The 21,047-nt window shown below is 45.3% G+C and overlaps 1 protein-coding gene across 1 annotated transcript in view; it reads left to right on the top strand.

Moving 5' to 3' along the window:
- Positions 1-5,657: 5,657 nt before the first annotated feature.
- The window catches only part of LOC143764795 (dual specificity protein phosphatase 13A-like), a 49,155-nt gene continuing 33,765 nt past the window's right edge, over positions 5,658-21,047 (top strand). The window contains exons 1-2 of the mRNA XM_077250765.1: positions 5,658-5,883; positions 7,775-7,992. Coding sequence (XP_077106880.1) covers positions 5,765-5,883; positions 7,775-7,992 — 337 coding nt within the window. The 5' untranslated portion in view covers positions 5,658-5,764. The remainder of the gene's footprint in view (positions 5,884-7,774; positions 7,993-21,047) is intronic.

Below are 21,047 nucleotides of genomic sequence, written 5' to 3'. Positions count from 1 at the left end.
GAGGACCAACACGACGACGGCGGTTGGCAAAAAGCTGAGTCTTCTCCTGGGACAACTTCAAATTGTCCACCACCTGCCCCCAAATCTGATGCAACCTCTCCACCACAGCATCCACTCCAGGACAATCCGAAGATTCCACTTGACCGGAGGAAAATCGAGGATGAAACCCCGAATTACAGAAAAACGGGGACACCAAGGTGGCAGAGCTGGCCCGATTATTGAGGGCGAACTCCGCCAAAGGCAAAAAAGCAACCCAATCATCCTGATCTGCAGACACAAAACACCTCAAATATGTCTCCAAGGTCTGATTAGTCCGCTCGGTCTGGCCATTAGTCTGAGGATGGAAAGCAGACGAAAAAGACAAATCTATGCCCATCCTAGCACAGAATGCCCGCCAAAATCTAGACACGAATTGGGTCCCTCTGTCAGAAACGATATTCTCCGGAATACCATGCAAACGAACAACATTTTGAAAAAACAGAGGAACCAACTCGGAAGAAGAAGGCAACTTAGGCAAGGGAACCAGATGGACCATCTTAGAGAAACGGTCACACACCACCCAGATGACAGACATCTTCTGAGAAACAGGCAGATCCGAAATAAAATCCATCGAGATGTGCGTCCAAGGCCTCTTCGGGATAGGCAAGGGTAACAACAATCCACTAGCCCGAGAGCAACAAGGCTTGGCCCGAGCACAAACGTCACAAGACTGCACAAAGCCTCGCACATCTCGTGACAGGGAAGGCCACCAGAAGGACCTTGCCACCAAATCCCTGGTACCAAAGATTCCAGGATGACCTGCCAACGCAGAAGAATGAACCTCAGAGATGACTCTACTGGTCCAATCATCAGGAACAAACAGTCTACCAGGTGGGCAACGATCAGGTCTATCCGCCTGAAACTCCTGCAAGGCCCGCCGCAGGTCTGGAGAAACGGCAGACAATATCACTCCATCTTTAAGGATACCTGTGGGCTCAGAATTACCAGGGGAGTCAGGCTCAAAACTCCTAGAAAGGGCATCCGCCTTAACATTCTTAGAACCCGGTAGGTAAGACACCACAAAATTAAACCGAGAGAAAAACAACGACCAGCGCGCCTGTCTAGGATTCAGGCGCCTGGCAGACTCAAGGTAAATTAAATTTTTGTGGTCAGTCAATACCACCACCTGATGTCTGGCCCCCTCAAGCCAGTGACGCCACTCCTCAAAAGCCCACTTCATGGCCAAAAGCTCCCGATTCCCAATATCATAATTCCGCTCGGCGGGCGAAAATTTACGGGAAAAAAAAGCACAAGGTCTCATCACGGAGCAGTCGGAACTTCTCTGCGACAACACCGCCCCAGCTCCGATTTCAGAAGCGTCGACCTCAACCTGAAAAGGAAGAGCAACATCAGGCTGACGCAACACTGGGGCGGAAGAAAAGCGGCGCTTGAGCTCCCGAAAGGCCTCCACAGCATCAGGGGACCAATCAGCAACATCAGCACCCTTCTTAGTCAAATCAGTCAATGGTTTTACAACATCAGAAAAACCAGCAATAAATCGACGATAAAAGTTAGCAAAGCCCAAAAATTTCTGAAGACTCTTAAGAGAAGAGGGTTGCGTCCAACCACCAATAGCCTGAACCTTGACAGGATCCATCTCGATGGAAGAGGGGGAAAAAATGTATCCCAAGAAGGAAATCTTCTGAACCCCAAAAACACACTTAGAACCCTTCACACACAAGGAATTAGACCGCAAAACCTGAAAAACCCTCCTGACCTGCTGGACATGAGAGTCCCAGTCATCCGAAAAAATCAGAATATCATCCAGATACACAATCATAAATTTATCCAAATAATCGCGGAAAATGTCATGCATAAAGGACTGGAAGACTGAAGGGGCATTTGAAAGACCAAAAGGCATCACCAAATACTCAAAATGGCCCTCGGGCGTATTAAATGCGGTTTTCCACTCATCCCCCTGCTTGATTCGCACCAAATTATACGCCCCACGGAGATCAATCTTAGAGAACCACTTGGCCCCCTTTATACGAGCAAACAAATCAGTAAGCAGTGGTAACGGATATTGATATTTAACCGTGATTTTATTCAAAAGTCGATAATCAATACACGGCCTCAAAGAGCCGTCTTTCTTAGACACAAAGAAAAAACCGGCTCCTAAGGGAGATGACGAAGGACGAATATGTCCCTTTTCCAAGGACTCCTTTATATATTCTCGCATAGCAGCGTGTTCAGGCACAGACAGATTAAATAAACGCCCCTTAGGGTATTTACTACCCGGGATCAAGTCTATGGCACAATCGCACTCCCGGTGCGGAGGTAGTGAACCAACCTTGGGTTCTTCAAAAACGTCACGAAAGTCAGACAAGAATTCAGGAATCTCAGAGGGAATAGATGATGAAATGGAAACCAAAGGTACGTCCCCATGAGTTCCTTTACATCCCCAGCTTAACACAGACATAGCTCTCCAGTCGAGGACTGGGTTATGAGATTGCAGCCATGGCAATCCCAGCACCAAAACATCATGTAGATTATACAGCACCAGAAAGCGAATAACCTCCTGGTGATCCGGATTAACACGCATAGTCACTTGTGTCCAGTATTGTGGTTTATTACTAGCCAATGGGGTGGAGTCAATCCCTTTCAGAGGTATCGGAGCCTCCAATGGCTCCAAATCATACCCACAGCGTTTGGCAAAGGACCAATCCATAAGACTCAAAGCAGCGCCAGAGTCGACATAGGCGTCCGCGGTAATAGATGACAAAGAACAAATCAGGGTCACAGACAGAATAAACTTAGACTGCAAAGTGCCAATTGAAACAGACTTGTCAGGCTTCTTAGTACGCTTAAAGCATGCTGATATAACATGAGTTGAATCACCACAATAGAAGCACAACCCATTTTTTCGTCTAAAATTCTGCCGCTCGCTTCTGGACAGAATTCTATCACATTGCATATTTTCTGGCGTTTTCTCAGTAGACACCGCCAAATGGTGCACAGGTTTGCGCTCCCGCAGACGCCTATCGATCTGAATAGCCATCGTCATGGACTCATTCAGACTTGCAGGCACAGGGAACCCCACCATAACATCCTTAATGGCATCAGAGAGACCTTCTCTGAAAATCGCCGCTAGGGCGCACTCATTCCACTGAGTAAGCACAGACCATTTGCGGAATTTTTGGCAGTATATTTCAGCTTCATCTTGCCCCTGAGACAAGGACATCAAGGCCTTTTCCGCCTGAAGCTCTAAATGAGGTTCCTCATAAAGCAACCCCAAGGCCAGAAAAAACGCATCCACATTGAGCAACGCAGGATCCCCTGGTGCCAATGCAAAAGCCCAGTCTTGAGGGTCGCCCCGGAGCAAGGAAATTACAATCCTGACCTGCTGTGCAGGGTCTCCGGCAGAGCGAGACTTCAGGGACAAAAACAATTTGCAATTATTTTTAAAATTTTGAAAGTGAGATCTATTCCCCGAGAAGAACTCAGGCAAAGGAATTCTAGGCTCAGACATAGGTGCATGAACAACAAAATCTTGCAAATTTTGTACCTTTGTGGCGAGATTATTCAAACCTGTAGCTACACTCTGAAGATCCATTTGAAACAGGTGAACACAGAGCCATTCAAGGATTAGAAGGAGAGAAAGAGAGGAAGGCTGCAGTATAGGCAGACTAGCAAGTGATTCAATTAAGAGCACACTCAGAACTAGAGGGAAAAAAAAAAAAAAAAAAATTGTAGCAGACTTCTTTTTTCTCTCCTTTCTCAGCCAGTAATTAACCCTTTTTTGGGCCTGTCAAACTGTCATGATTCTCAATGGCGAGAGAACATAGCCCAGCATATATGAGAGCTAGCTCTTGGAAGATGGAAACTATACTGACCATGAACTAAACCTGCCGCACAACTAGAAGTGGCCGGGTAGCATGCCTACGTTTTTTTATCCCTAGATGCCCAGCGCCAGCCGGAGAACTACCTAATCCTAGCAGAGGAAAAGACAGTCCTGGCTCACCTCTAGAGAAATTTTCCCAAAAGGCAGACAGAGGCCCCCACATATATTGGCGGTGATTTTAGATGAAATGACAAACGTAGTATGAAAATAGTTTTAGCAAAATCGAGGTCCGCTTACTAGATAGCAGGAAGACAGAAAGGGCACTTTCATGGTCAGCAGAAAACCCTATCAAAACACCATCCAGAAATTACTTTAAGACTCTAGCATTAACTCATAACACCAGAGTGGCAATTTCCGATCACAAGAGCTTTCCAGACACAGTAACGAAACAGCAGCTGTGAACAGGAACAAAATGCAAAAACACACAAGGACAAAAGTCCAACTTAGCTGGGAGTTGTCTAGTAGCAGGAACAAGCACAGAAGGCTTCTGATTACATTGTTGACCGGCATGAAACTGACAGAGGAGCAAGGTTATATAGCGACTCCCACATCCTGATAGGAGCAGGTGAACAGAGGGGATGATGCACACAAGTTCAATTCCACAAGTGGCCACCGGGGGAGCCCAGAATCCAATTTCACAACACTCCAGCTTTTTACCTCACCACAGCATGGCTGGCTGCCACAATTATTATTATTATTATTATTTATTGTTATAGCACCATTTATTCCATGGAGCTTTACATGTGAGGATGGGTATGCATAATAAAAACAAGTACAATATTCTTAAACAATACAAGTCATAACTGGTACAGGAGGAGAGAGGACCCTGCCCGCGAAGGCTAACAATTAAAAGGTTAGTCTTTACAACACACAATAAAGCACTATGCCACTCCTGTGGTGAACTATAACTCGCAGCATGCCATAGGATCTGCAGGACAGGCTGGGAGTTATAGTTCTCCCATGGGTTCTTAAAGCAGCACTCCAGTGTTATTTTTCAGTGCTGGAGTGGTGCTTTAAATATAAGCCCTGTGCCCTCATTCTTATACTCACCCTCCCTTCATATAGTACTTTAAAGCCACCACACTGGTCCCACAGCACCATCTTCTACCCGCAGCTTCCAACATAATAACATACTATTATACATAATAAAAACACATATAATAGTATGTTATTTATGTTATTAAATATTTTACCACATTTTTTTTCCTTATTTTCCACCTCTAAAACCAGGGTGCGTCTTATAGTCCGGTGCGTCTTATAGTCTGAAAAATACAAGATATATATATATATATATATATATATATATATATATATATATATATATGCATATAGCATATATATAGTCATATATTGTGATCTCTGTCTATATATATTTATATATACATATATTATTTGCAATGTAAATGAAAAATATAATAAAAAAAATAAAACTGATTATGAAAAATGTAGTTGTCTGAAATGTTTTTCAGCTTATTAGAGATAATTAAATTGTTATGGCTTTGCATGCATTTGAATAAATGGGAATTGAAAAATAGTATATTATAAAATAGTTTCTTGCCATTATTTTTCTTATTTTAGGAGGTTTAAAACTCCATTGTCCTAGACGTTAGCTAGTGAAAGACACATTGTTTGCTTCAGCGTCTTCTCCTCTTTAATACAATAAATTCGTTGTAATGCCAGAATTGTCCTTTCATTCTAGAGACAATTAGTCTGTGTCTCAACCTCCCCTGCCCCCTGTAAAACATCAAGCAGCATTTAAAGACTGGCAGTCAGCTGTTGCTTGACATCAAAGTGTCATTTCAGAAACACAGTCTGATATATGCGACACAACTGTCACTGCCAGGAATCTCTTTTCACTGCTGCTGTTTTACTGGGGCTCCAAAAATGAGAAAGTTATACAGGGATGCCCCTCCTGTGCAAGAGCTAGAAGCACTGCTAGAAAACTACAAAGGGGGTACACACCATGTGGATGAAATCATTCCAAACCTATACCTAGGAGATGGGTAAGTTGCATTTTTTTTTTAGCAATAAATAATATAATGATGTGTGTCAAGTTACATCTAACTAATGCAGAGTAATTGCTAATGATGTCAATGAGCTGAAATCCGAGCAGCTGACATATTCAATAGTATGCTGCATTACTTGTTGTAAATGGCTTAAATATGTTACTGTTTTATCCCACAGGTTTAACACTAACTGAGATCACTATAGAATATATTATTTTTTTACTTGTGCCTAGAACTGTAGTCTTTATTTCATGTTCAAATGACATTTAAAAGGAACTTGTCAGCAGGATTGTGCTCAGTAACCTACAGACAGTGCCAGGTCGGCGCCGTTTTATTGATTAAAATGATATCTTGGCTGATGAAATATGTCTTGTGGTTGTTGTTTAATCTGTATTTGTAGTTTTCAGTTAATGAGATTCTCATGCCCCGGGAGGGCCTGTGGGCTAGGATTCATGCGGAGCTTTGCTTACATATTCATCTGTATGGCTTCTGAGAGGTCACTGTCAAGGTATAATTTTAATCAATATAACGGTGCCAACCTGACACTGTCTGTAGTTTACAACGGCATGGCCTGCGTACCCAATGTTAAAGATAGGGTGCGCACGTCGCATGCAGCCGTAGGCGGAGCTTAATGAAGAGGCGCGGCAGTGGACAGGGCTTCACGGAGGAAGTCCGCATCCCTCCGCAGCCCGGATAAACGATAGTGTGAAACTAGCCTAACAGTGTGCCCTGACCTCCCATCACATAGACACGCTGCCCATCGCACATCAAAGCTGCAGTGTCTTCTCCGGCTCCTTCAAAAACCTCAGCATGTTTTAGGAGGTCCTCTGGATTCACTTTAGAATAAGCAGAGTCACGGTCCATTCCAACTTTAACAAGAACTTCTTTACTTGGGCTTGTGCACAGCATGAGATTCTTCACAGTATTGTCATCATCAGGGTATACATCAGTAAACTCCTCTTCTGTCCCTTTCCTTCTCTTTCTACCGCTAAGCTTGCTTCTGGGACGGACCGTACCTCATGCCACATGACCGTACTGTGCCACATGATGAGCGACCTGCCCATACTGCTTAGCCTTCTTCTACCAGCAAATGCAGACCTACTTAACTGCACTGCCAGCGCTGCTGATATATCTCCCTCCTGAGACAATCCAGGTCCCAAATATATGCTGGGTTTCATGTCTTATCAAACGTTGCATGGCACGGTGTTGCTCAGGGCTAGCCAGCCCTGCTCAGCCAATAGGCGCCCTGGCCCCGACTGAATACAATCAGTAAGTATCCTTCTCCTTATCCCACCATGCCCCTCCTATGTTTAACTATTAACTACAATTCCCCATCTAGTGGCCCTTCTGAGACAATGTTCCCCTTTTACATTGTGCCCCATCTAGTGACCGACCCGGGGTAATACACTTTCCCTAATATAACATGCATCTTATATGTAACAGTAGTAACTTTAAGTATACACATTATAATAGCATGACAAACATACTTAAAGAGGTTGGGGAAAAGGGCTATGTGTATTACAACCCCTTACAGTTTAATAGCCTGTTAACACAGATGCACATAGAATGATCAGTAATAGATTTTTCAGTGCGCATAGGCTGCCATTGTTCTCAGCAGCATAAGTCTTGGAATCACAGGTCCGATTTACACAAGAAAATACGCTGCCGAGAACCATGAACTTTTGGGCAGCAACCAAAAAATAAATGTATTGCTCATTCATTGGATGATAGACAACCTGAATAGACTGCGAGATTATTGTGAAATGAATGATCCTAGGAATATTCGCTTACTATAATCTTGCAGTGTAAATGTACCTTTAGACTAGTGCTACCTTTTCCTGAAAATACAATATACTTAAGTAAATTTTCTCATCTGAATCCATAATAGTGTGATTGCCAGTGACATAAAGAAGCTAAAGAAGATGAACATTACCCACATCCTAAATGCAGCTCATGCTTCATGGGAATGCACAGGAGATGGCATTGACTATGGCCCTGACATCCAGTACTATGGCATTACTGCAGAAGATTGTCCTGAATTTAACATGAGTGTATATTTTCGTCGAGGTGCACAGTTTATTCATCAAGCCCTTAATGCATCCTCTGGTATGTATAGTAAAACATTTAAATGAAAAAGCTTAGAAGTCTTGGAAAATCTGTAGTGTTTGTAGAAAAATGTATTCCTATGTACATTATGTTTTTAAATAGGAATTCACAGCCAAAATCTGTGATAAATCCTCCACATTTCATTGTAGCCTAAGGGCTCATACTCACATGCCAGAAACTCGGATGAGTCTCGCACGTCAATACCTGGCACTGCACCTGGCACTCAGGAGCGGAGCATGCGGCTGCATGTATTGCTATGCTGTCGCACGCTCAGATCTGAGTGCCAGGTGCAGTGCCAGGTATTGACGTGCGAGACTCATCCGAGTTTCTCGCATGTGAGTATGAGCCCTATGGGTCGGAGTGCCCGCTGTGGTTTTGTTGTGTTTTTTTCTGCATACATTTGTCACAAAGTCTGAAAGATTTCTTAGGGTCAGCAAAATGAATGAGAATTCTGAAGTCTCGTGCACACATTGCTTATTTTTTCCTGATTTGCAGCAGATTTAGATCTCCATTATGTCATACTAATGAGTGGGGAAAAAATTGGAAAAAAAATGCATGCATACCAATGCATCATAACTAGAGATAAGCAGGATTTTAGAAACTCCAGCTTGCTGGCTTGTCTGAATTTTTGCGGTGAATACATTTGCACTAATTTCCATGCTGCAAAGCTCGTAAAATGCACTTGGGGTAAGGGAAGAGCGATAACGCTGCTCACCATAAGAGCTTACACTCTACAGAAGAGAGAGAAATGACCCTACTGACCAAAATAGTTTACACTGTACAGAAAAGAGAAAGATAGAGGACCCTACTGACCAAAAGAGCTTACACTCTACAGAAGAAAGAGAAATGACCCCACTGACCTAAAGAACTTACATTCTACAGAAGAGAGAGAAAGAGAGGGACCCCCACAGACCAAAAGCTTACACTACAGAAGAGAGAGAAATGACCCCACTGATCATAACAGCTTACACTCTACAAAAGAGAGATAAATGATTCCACTGACCATAACAGCTTCCACTCTACAGAAGAAAGAGAAATTACCCCACTGACCATAAGAGCTTACACTCTACAGAAGAGACAGAAATAACCCTGTTGGCCATAATAGCTTACACTCTACAAAAGAGAGAGAAATGATCCCACTGACCATAAGAGCTTACACTCTACAGAAGAGAGAGAAATGACCCTACTGACCAAAAGAGTTTACACTGTACAGAAAAGAGAAAGAGAGAGGACCCTACTGACCAAAAGAGCTTACACTCTACAGAAGAAAGAGAAATGACCCCACTGACCTAAAGAGCTTACATTCTACAGAAGAGAGAGACCCCCACAGACCAAAAGCTTACACTCTACAAAAGAGAGAGAAATTACCCCACTGACCATAAGAGCTTACACTCTACAGAAGAGAGAGAATTGACCCCACTAACCATAACAGCTTCCACTCTACAGAAAAAAGAAAAATGACCCCACTGACCAAAAGAGCTTCCACTCTACAAAAGAGAGAGAAATTACCCCATGGACCATAAGAGTTTACACTCAAGAAGAGAGAGAAATGACTCCTCTGACCATAACAGCGTCCACTCTACAGAAGAGAGAGAAATGACCCCACTGACCATAACAGCTTCCACTCTACAGAAGAGAGAGAAATGACCCCACTGACATAAGAGTTTACACTTTACAGAAGAGAGAGAAATGACCCCACTGACCATAAGAGCTTACATTCTATAGAAGAGAGATAAATGACCCCACTGACCATAAAAGCTTACACTCTACAGAAGAGACAGAAATAACCCTGCTGACCATAATAGCTTACACGCTACAGAAGAGAGGGAAATGACCCTGCTGACCATAAGAGTTTACACTCTACAGAAGAGAGTAGAGTGACCCCACTGTCCATATGAGTTTACACTATAGAAGGGAGAGAAATGACTCCCCTGACCATAACAGCTTCCACTCTACAGAAGAGAGAGAAATGACCCCACTGACCATAAGAGCTTCCACTCTACAGAAGCGAGATAAATGACCCCACTGACCATAACAGCTTCCACTCTACAGAAGAGAGAGAAATGACCCCACTTACCATAAGAGTTTACAATCTACAGAAGAGAGAGAATTGACCCTGCTGACCATAAGAGTTTACACTCTACAGAAGAGAGAGAAATGACCCCACTGGCCATAAGAGCTTACACTCTACAGAAGAGAGAGGAGCGATCCCACTGTCCATAAAAGTTTACACTCTATAGAAGAGAGAGAAATTACTCCACTGACCATAAGAGCTTACACTCTACAGAAGAGAGAGAAATGACCCCACTGTCCATAAGAGTTTACACTCTATAGGAGAAATTACTCCACTGACCATAAGAGCTTACACTTTACAGAAGAGAGAGAAATGACCCCACGGACAATAAGAGTTTAAACTCTACAGAAGAGAGGGAAATTAACCTGCTGACCATAAGAGTTTACACTCTACGGAAGAGAGAAAAATTACCCCACTGTCCATAAGAGTTTATACTCTGCAGAAAAGAGAGAAATGACGCTACTGACCATAAGAGTTTACACTCTACAGAAGAGAGAAATGACCCTGCTGACCATAAGAGCTTATGGATCGCCCCCATAGGGCTATGGGGTACTTGGTACTGGGCCCTTCGGTTCTCGATGAGGATGTCACGGTGGCTTACCTGGTCCGTGGCCCTAGGGACGTCCGTTATAAATGGGGGAAAGGTCTTTAAAGGGATAATGTTCGTGATGCCAACTGTGGTATTCGGTCAGGGTGACCGATGCTGCTTAGGGGTCCGCTGGGGTGATGTGATGGCAGCTAGATGGTATACCTTCCCACAGGTGAAGTGTATCCCCAGGGCTTCCCAGAGTGTAGATGGTGGATAGTGGATGATGTAAGGCGCAGTTAATAACGAGGACACAAGGTTGCAGTCTCTTTACCTTTACTGAAGGCATCAGCATCCACAGTCCAGGATACAGACCACAGGGTAGGCAGAGTCCGGCCGGTCTGAAGGCAAATCCAGAGTCCCCTTATCCAGGTGGAAATCAGTAGCCTTCCTCTAGCGCCTGGATGTTGTAGTACCTTACTGCTGAGCCTCTCATAAGGTCCTCACAACTGCTGTAGATGTTCTAGATGTTATGTCTTTCTCTCTGTCCTCCAGATGGATAGGAACAACCAATATGACTGATGGCCTGAGGCTTTTTTACAGGGACTCTAGCACGCCCCAGCCCCCACAAGTTGCCACCGTGCCTCCTGGGTCAGGCAGGTAACGTGGAATTATCTGTCCTGACAGTCTCTGAAGTAAAGCGTAGAGATCCTTACTCCCTCGGTGTTCCGGCCACCGGATTCTGCGCCTCAGAAGGAGGCAGCCTTTTGCAGGGCAGAACTCCTTCTGGTTTCCTCTCCTTGTGCTATGACTTCGTTTCTCACTCTCTGCAACGCAAATCCCTTCAATGTCTCTTTCTTTGGATGCTGCCGCACATGGGGCAGGTGCAGATCTGTGGCCCTCTGTCTTGGCCTCTGACAGGATCCCACCCCTGTCAGGGACCCACTACCTGAGCGGAGCCCAGATAGCAGCTTACTAGGCCCAGCCCAGCCAGCCTCCACCAGACTGGTGCTGACTGGGTGAAACCCATCTCGCTTCTGCCTAACTTTCTGTCCAGACTCCCAGTTTTACCTGATGGAGAGGAGTCCCCTAATAGATAGAAGCATAGCTCCCCCTGATGCCTGGAGTGTGGAGTGTGTTGTGTGGTTTGTGATACCTGGTAAAGAGATCTCCTTTATTGCCTTCAGACGTAACATCACTCCCCCTGGTGGAAGAATAACATTACTGCAATGACCAGGACTCTGGGGCGCTGCACTTATACTCTACAGAAGAGAGAGAAGGCCTTTCACTCAGTGTGGCACCCAGGACTATTCCTAAAACTGCTGAGGAGCAGAATAGGAGTCAAAACATATGATGTCATCCCAAGCTCCTACACTGAGAACAGTTGCAGAGTGAGTGTCACTGGAAGGAGGACGGCCTATTTCCAACAGAACCGAGGAGTGAGAGAGGGCTGCAGCCTCAGTACAACGCTCTTTAACATCTACATCAATTAGCTGGCGATAGCCCTAGAGTCCTCTTCTGCACCAGGACTCACCCTCCATGACACCCAGGTGAAATTTCTGCAGTATGCTGATGACCTCGTACTGTTATCACCAACCACGAGAGGCCTGCAAGATCATCTGAAAATCCTAGAGACCTTCAGCACTGCCAATCAACCAGAAGAAAACTAATATCATAGTCTTTCAGAAAAGAAAGCAGAAACCTGCTGGCCATTCTACCTTTATGATAAACAACTGTCCACTTAGGCTACTTTCACACTAGCGTCGGGCTCGGCCCGTCGCTGTGCGTCAGGCCGACGTTCCCGACGCTAGCGTTGTCTCCGCCACACAACGGGGGCAGCGGATGCATTTTTCCAGCGCATCCGCTGCCCCATTGTGAGGTGCGGGGAGGTGGGGGTGGAGTTCCGGCCGCGCATGCGCGGTCGGAAAAGACGTTTACGACGGAGCAAAAAACGTTGCAAGCAACGTTTTTTGCTCCCAACGGTCCGCCACTGCACGACGCATCCGTCGCACGACGGGTGCGACGTGTGGCAATCCGTCACAATGCGTCGCTTAATGTTAATCAATGGTGAAAAAACGCATGCTGCAAACACTTTTGCAGGATGCGTTTTTTCGGCAAAATGACGCATTGTGACGGAATGCAGTTAACGCTAGTGTGAAAGTAGCCTTACAGAAACCAACAAGTACACCTACCTGGGCCTAGAACTCAGCCAGTCAGGGAGCTTCAAGCAAGCCATAGAGTTACTGAAAGACAAGGCATCCAAAACGGTCTATGCCATCATAATAAATCTTTGACTCCATCATTGCCCAATCCTTCTGTACAGTAGTGAGGTCTGGGGCCCAGTTCCATACCCAAACTGGTCAAAGTGGGACCCTGGGCCGACTGAAATATTCCACTTAGAGTTCTGCAAGCATCTTCTCTAAGTCCATTGGAGCACATCAAACAGTGCCTGCCGAGCAGAACTGGGCAGATTCCCTCTACACCTCTCAATCCAGAAGAAGGCACAGTCATTCAAGGCTCATCTACATCAAGGCTCATCTACAAAGTGGTAGTCCCAGCTCCTACCATCACAAAGCCTTCCTACACCATGAAGCCCCAGGAAGCCTCCCAACACAAAGTACCCACAGCCAGCCTTACCAAGCCATCAACCTACATGGCCTGACAGAAGGCGAAATACACAAGATGGTACACAAAGTCAAAGAGGAATATCTTAGCATCTGGAGGAATGACAAACAAATCCCAGAATATGATGATATACCAGAACCTACAGAGGGAGTACAAACTGGCCCCATATCTAGATAAACTAGAAAAACCCAAAGAGCGACAGATCCTGAGCTGATACAGACTGAGTGTCCACAGCCTACTTATCGAATCCAGGCGGCACCAATAGAACTACAAGCCGAGAGAGAGCAGACTGTCAGCAGTGCCCCCAGGAGGCTATTGAGGATGAGGCCCACTTCCTGCTGAGATGCCCCAAATACTCTGCAGTGAGGGACACTCATTTCAAGAGACTGTCTGATCTCCTCCCAGACCACCTCCATGGAGGAAGAAGAGAAACTGCAAATAATACTGGGGGAAGAGGAAAGTGCAGCGTCCATAGCAGCGGAATATGTCTGCCACAGACTGAGGAGACTGATATGTCATGGACTTCCGTACCCCACCCTGGACATGTCCCTATCCCCAGACTAAGAGGAACCTGATATGTCATAGACCTCTATACCCCACCTTGGCCATGTCCCTATCCACCCACTAAGAGCCTGATATGTCATGGACTCCTATACCCCACCCTGGACATGCCCCTATCTTCTAAAATGAGCCTGATATATCCTGGACCTCTATATGCCTTCCTACCCCTGTCCCCCTATTTTTACCATTTGCTTTGGCAATGCTAACATGTACTTAGTCCTGCCAATTAAGCTCGTTTGAATTTTTTTATTTTTTTGAGAGAAATGACCCTGCTGACCAGAAGAGCTTACACTCTATAGAAGAGAGAGAGAGACTGCCTAGTTGACAATAAGAGCTTACATTATATCCCTTTAAAAGTGAATCATTCAATGAGCTTTTTCCAAAAGCAGTTTGTAACATTTATCTTTCTTTCCCTGAGACATCTTGCAGTCAGTTATCTATAATGTATACAGAAGGTAAACAGAGCAATCTTTTGCCAATTGCTAAAATAATTTTTACCCTATTTAAATAAACAAAGTTACATCTTTCAACAAAACACCCAAAGTCACTTAAGCTATCCCTTTCATTATTATCCAGCTAGATAACTAGTTGACCATTAAAACAAAGGAATAATGGAAACTCCTTGGTCGCAATGAAAATTCCACACCAGGAACCACCAACAGTTGCATGACAATATACACTGCTCAAAAAAATAAAGGGGACACTTAAACAACAGAATATCATACCTCCCAACCGTCCTGGATCCCGCGGGACTGTCCTGATTTTGACAGTCAGCCCTGCGATCCCGGGAGGGACATTAGTTGTCCCGCACTACGCAAGGTTTGTTGCTGTTTTTTTTTTTTTTTTTTATAAAAGCTGGGCCACCTCCCGCCCGACCCCCTGCCCCGCCCCCCCTGCCCGCCCGAAAGCGACTCCCACCCACCTGCCACCCACCCTCCTTGAAGACGATACTCACCCTGCTCCAGCAATGCCTGGTTCCGGCTTCTGCAGCGCTCCTGAATGAGCTGTCATGTTGTACCGCTCATTAGAATCATGAATATGCGCATATTCATGACCTATAATGAGCAGTATCACATGACCGCTCAGGCAGGAAGAAGGTGCACTGCTGAGCCGGGAGTGGGATGGCCGCGCGGTGAGGAACAGGTAAGTATGAGGGGGGAATGAGCCATGCATACAGGGGGGGGAAATGAGCCATGCATACAGGTGGGGGGGAAATGAGCCATGCATACAGGGGGGGGAAATGAGCCATGCATACAGGGGGGAGGAAATGAGCCATGCATACAGGGGGGGGGAATGAGCCATGCATACAGGGGGGAGGAAATGAGCCATGCATACGGGGGGGGGGGAAATGAGCCATGCATACAGGGGGGAGGGGGGAAATGAGCCATGCATATGGGGGAGGGGGGAAATGAGCCATGCATACAGGGGGGGAGGGGGGAAATGAGCCATGCATACAGGTGGGGGGGGGAATGAGCCATGCATACAGGTGGGGGGGGGGAAATGAGCCATGCATACAGGGGGGGAGGGGGGAAATGAGCCATGCATACAGGGGGGGGGAAATGAGCCATGCATACAGGGGGGGAATGAGCCATGCATACAGGGGGGGAAATGAGCCATGCATACAGGGGGGAGGGGGGAAATGAGCCATGCATACAGGGGGGGGAATGAGCCATGCATATAGGTGGGGGGGAATGAGCCATGCATACAAGGGGGGGAAATGAGCCATGCATACAGGGGGGGAAATGAGCCATGCATACAGGGGGGGGTATGAGCCATGCATACGGGGGGGGAATCTGAGCCATGCATACAGGGGGGAATATGAGCCATGCATACAGGGGGGGATATGAGCCATGCATACAGGGGGGAATATGAGCCATGCATACAGGGGGGAATATGAGCCATGCATACAGGGGGGGATATGAGCCATGCATACAGGAGGGGGGGGGTCATTATACAGTATTAAGCATCATGTGTGGCCATTATACAGTATGGAGCATAATGTGGCCATTATACAGTATGGAGCATTATGTGTGGCCATTATACAGTATGGGGCACTGTGTGGCCATTATACAGTATGGAGCATCATGTGTGGTCATTATACAGTATGGAGAATCATGTAGGGCCATTATACAGTATGGAGCATCATGTGCGGTCATTATACAGTATTGAGAATCATGTGCGGTCATTATACAGTATTGAGCATCATGTGGGGTCATTATACAGTATGGAGCACTGTGTGGCCATTATACAGTATGGAGCATCATGTGCGGTCATTATACAGTATTGAGCATCATGTGTGGTCATTATACAGTATGGAGAATCATGTGCGGTCATTATACAGTATGCAGCATCATGTGCGGTCATTATACAGTATGGAGCATCATGTGTGGTCATTATACAGTATGGAGCATCATGTGTGCCCATTATACAGTATGGGGCACTGTGTGGCCATATTTATTTGTTTATAATTATTGTATATGAAACAGTGTGATCAGCAGTGCTAAATGGGTGTGGTTGGGACATGGATATGGGTGTGACTAATTATGAATGGATGTGGTCAGAGGCGTGGCCTAAAATTTGCCGCAAACTTTGTCCCTCTATGCCATCTTCAAAAGTTGGGAGGTATGGAATATAACTCCAAGTAAATCAAACTTCTGTGAAATCAAACTGTCCACTTAGGGCGCAACACTGATTGACAATCAATTTCACATGCTGTGGTGTAAATGGAATAGACAACAGATGGAAATTATTGGCAATTATCAAGACACACTCAATAAAGGAGTGGTTCTGCAGGTGGGGACTACAGACCGCATCTCAGTACCAATGCTTTCTGGCTGATGTTTTGGTCACTTTTGAATGTTGGTTGTGCTTTCACACTGGTGGTAGCATGAGACGGACTCTACAACCCACACAAGTGGCTCAGGTAGTGCAGCTCATCCAGGATGGCACATCAATGAGAGCTGTGGCAAGAAGGTTTGCTGTGTCTGTCAGTGTAGTGTCCAGAGGCTGGAGGTGCTACCAGGAGACAGGCCAGTACACCAGGAGATGTGGAGGGGTGGAAGGAGGGCAACAACCCAGCAGCAGGACCACTACCTCAGGCTTTGTGCAAGCAGGAACAGGAGGAGCACTGCCAGAGACCTGCAAAATGATCTCCAGCAGGCCACAAATGTGCATGTGTCTGCACAAACGGTTAGAAACCAACTCCATGAGGATGGTCTGAGTGCCCAACGTCCACAGATGGGCGCTGTGCTCACAGCCCAACATGCAGGATGCTTGGCATTTGCCACAGAACACCAGGATTGGCAAATTCGCCACTAGCGCCCTGTGCTCTTCACAGATGAAAGCAGGTTCACACTGAGCACATGTGAAAGACATGACAGAGTCTGGAGACGCCGTGGAGAGCGATCTGCTGCCTGCGACATCCTTCAGCATGACCAGTTTGGCAGTGGGTCAGTAATGCTGTGGGCTGCCATTTCTTTGGAGGGCCGCACAGCCCTCCATGTGCTCGCCAGAGGTAGCCTGACTGCCATTAGGTACCGAGATGAGATCCTCAGACCCTTTGTGAGATCATATGCTGATGCGGTTGGACCTGGGTTCCTCCTAATGCAGGACAATGCCAGACCTTATGTGGCTGGAGTGTGTCAGCAATTCCTGCAAGATGAAGTCATTGAAGCTATGGACTGGCCTGCCCATTCCCCAGACCTGAATCTGATTGAACACATCTGGGACATCATGTCTTGCACCATCCACCAATGTCACGTTGCACCACAGACTGTCCAGGAGTTGGCGGATACTTTAGTCCAGGTCTGGGAGGAGATCGCTCAGGAGACCATCCGCCGCCTCATCAGGAGCATGCCCAGGCATTGTAGGGAGGTCATACAGGCACGTGGAGGCCACACACACTACTGAGCATCATTTCCTTGTCTTGAGGCATGTCCACTGAAGTTGGATCAGCCTGTAACTTAATTTTCCACTGATTTTGAGCATCATTCCAACTCCAGACCTCCATGGGATATTAGTTGTGATTTTTTGTTGATCATTTTTAGATTTTATTGTTCTTAACACATTCCACTATGTAATGAATAAAGATTTACAACTGGAATATTTCATTCAGTGATATCTAGGATGTGGGATTTTAGTGTTCCCTTTATTTTTTTGAGCATTGTATGCGTTTAACATTCGCATTATATAAAAAATGATATTCATTTATGATTTTGCAATTATCTTGCTAAGCATCATAATTCTTTAGTGATGGATCTAAAATATCATCACAATGAACATCTACAGAGAAGAATCTGATTCATAGCGCACAGCTACACTTTCAGTACTGCCATCAATGGTTATACAGTAAGTATTAATCAATGTCATATTACTCATTTATGCCAATCTTTAGTTCTTTTACAAGCACTTCAAGTACCTGAAATACCTTAAAGGGGTGGTCCACAGGACAAGGAACTGTTCATCTAAATCCCTATTTAATTAGTCTAAACTAATTTCTAATATGCTTGCATTAAAAATTCCCTACTGTTACCTATCTGCACTAAATGATATTATATATTTTTTTCTACTATTTCCAGTGTATGCTGTGATACTCAAATGAAGCATCATCAAGGGTTACAGGCTGTGGTCACTACCACAGCCATTGCCCTCTCCCTGAAATCCCAGCATGCTGTGCACAATCACAGATTGCACTCTGTGTTGCTGGCTCAGATCAGCATTGACAAAGCCAGCAACACAGAGGAGTGAGTAAGGTCAGATTGTGATGTCAGAATACCCGGCGACGTGCAGAGAACAGCTCAAGTGATGTCACTTGAGGGGTGGAGCTTAACTCTGCATACCATGTACACTGACTTCATGTAGTAGAAGCAGATGGAGGTCTAACTATAGAGAGTGCCTAGTTAGCATTCACATTTGGGACCAAAAATGTGAGCGGGCTCAAGGAACTCTATGCCCCATATGAAGATTCCAGTGCTATTAAAATTGTGCTAATGGGGGCTTTGTTGTAATTTTGTTTTGTAGATCTGGATCTTCAATTTAATTAGACCCTTGAAGCATTCCAGATCCTATAAAGACAGATGTGTTCGACTTCCCTTGTAATAATGTTCCCCATCCTGGCCCCATCCTGTAATAATATCCCTATCATATACAATATTAGCATCTCCTTCCTGTAATATTCTTCTCCATGCCTTCTAAGTATAATATCCTCAATATCCTCCATCCTGGGCATCCTTCATGTAATAATGTCCCCATCCTGGGCATCCTTCATGTAATAATAATGTCCCCCATCTTGGACACTTTCATGTAATAATGTGCCCTGTTGTGAAATTGGATTCTGGGCTCCCCCGGTGGTCACTTGTGGAATTGAACTTGTGTGCATCATCCTCTCTGTTCACCTGCTCCTATCAGGATGTGGGAGTCGCTATATAACCTTGCTCCTCTGTCAGTTTCATGCCGGTCAACAATGTAATCAGAAGCCTTTCTGTGCATGTTCCTGCTACTAGACAACTCCCAGCTAAGTTGGACTTTTGTCCTTGTGTGTTTTTGCATTTTGTTCCTGTTCACAGCTGCTGTTTCGTTACTGTGTCTGGAAAGCTCTTGTGAGCAGAAATTGCCACTCTGGTGTTATGAGTTAATGCTAGAGTCTTAAAGTAATTTCTGGATGGTGTTTTGATAGGGTTTTCTGCTGACCATGAAAGTGCCCTTTCTGTCTTCCTGCTATCTAGTAAGCGGACCTCGATTTTGCTAAACCTATTTTCATACTACGTTTGTCATTTCATCTAAAATCACCGCCAATATATGTGGGGGCCTCTGTCTGCCTTTTGGGAAAATTTCTCTAGAGGTGAGCCAGGACTGTCTTTTCCTCTGCTAGGATTAGGTAGTTCTCCGGCTGGCGCTGGGCATCTAGGGATAAAAAAACGTAGGCATGCTACCCGGCCACTTCTAGTTGTGCGGCAGGTTTAGTTCATGGTCAGTATAGTTTCCATCTTCCAAGAGCTAGTTCTCATATATGCTGGGCTATGTTCTCTCGCCATTGAGAATCATGACAGTTTGACCGGCCCAAAAAAGGGTTAAATTACTGGCTGAGAAAGGAGAGAAAAAAGAAGTCTGCTACAATTTTTTTTTTTTTTTCCTCTAGTTCTGAGTGTGCTCTTAATTGAATCACTTGCTAGTCTGCCTATACTGCAGCCTTCCTCTCTTTCTCTCCTTCTAATCCTTGAATGGCTCTGTGTTCACCTGTTTCAAATGGATCTTCAGAGTGTAGCTACAGGTTTGAATAATCTCGCCACAAAGGTACAAAATTTGCAAGATTTTGTTGTTCATGCACCTATGTCTGAGCCTAGAATTCCTTTGCCTGAATTCTTCTCGGGGAATAGATCTCAATTTCAAAATTTTAAAAATAATTGCAAATTGTTTTTGTCCCTGAAGTCTCGCTCTGCCGGAGACCCTGCACAGCAGGTCAGGATTGTAATTTCCTTGCTCCGGGGCGACCCTCAAGACTGGGCTTTTGCATTGGCACCAGGGGATCCTGCGTTGCTCAATGTGGATGCGTTTTTTCTGGCCTTGGGGTTGCTTTATGAGGAACCTCATTTAGAGCTTCAGGCGGAAAAGGCCTTGATGTCCTTGTCTCAGGGGCAAGATGAAGCTGAAATATACTGCCAAAAATTCCGCAAATGGTCTGTGCTTACTCAGTGGAATGAGTGCGCCCTGGCGGCGATTTTCAGAGAAGGTCTCTCTGATGCCATTAAGGATGTTATGGTGGGGTTCCCTGTGCCTGCGAGTCTGAATGAGTCTATGACGATGGCTATTCAGATCGATAGGCGTCTGCGGGAGCGCAAACCTGTGCACCATTTGGCGGTGTCTACTGAGAAAACGCCAGAAAATATGCAATGTGATAGAATTCTGTCCAGAAGCGAGCGGCAGAATTTTAGACGAAAAAATGGGTTGTGCTTCTATTGTGGTGATTCAACTCATGTTATATCAGCATGCTTTAAGCGTACTAAGAAGCCTGACAAGTCTGTTTCAATTAGCACTTTACAGTCTAAGTTTATTCTATCTGTGACCCTGATTTGTTCTTTGTCATCTATTACCGCGGACGCCTATGTCGACTCTGGCGCTGCTTTGAGTCTTATGGATTGGTCCTTTGCCAAACGCTGTGGGTATGATTTGGAGCCATTGGAGGCTCCGATACCTCTGAAAGGGATTGACTCCACCCCATTGGCTAGTAATAAACCACAATACTGGACACAAGTGACTATGCGTGTTAATCCG

Source organism: Ranitomeya variabilis, chromosome 4 (assembly GCF_051348905.1).
Source record: "Ranitomeya variabilis isolate aRanVar5 chromosome 4, aRanVar5.hap1, whole genome shotgun sequence".
NCBI classification, from domain to species: Eukaryota; Metazoa; Chordata; class Amphibia; order Anura; family Dendrobatidae; genus Ranitomeya; species Ranitomeya variabilis.
Note: the sequence above shows the minus strand (reverse complement) of the source record. Positions and strands in the feature narration are given on the sequence as shown.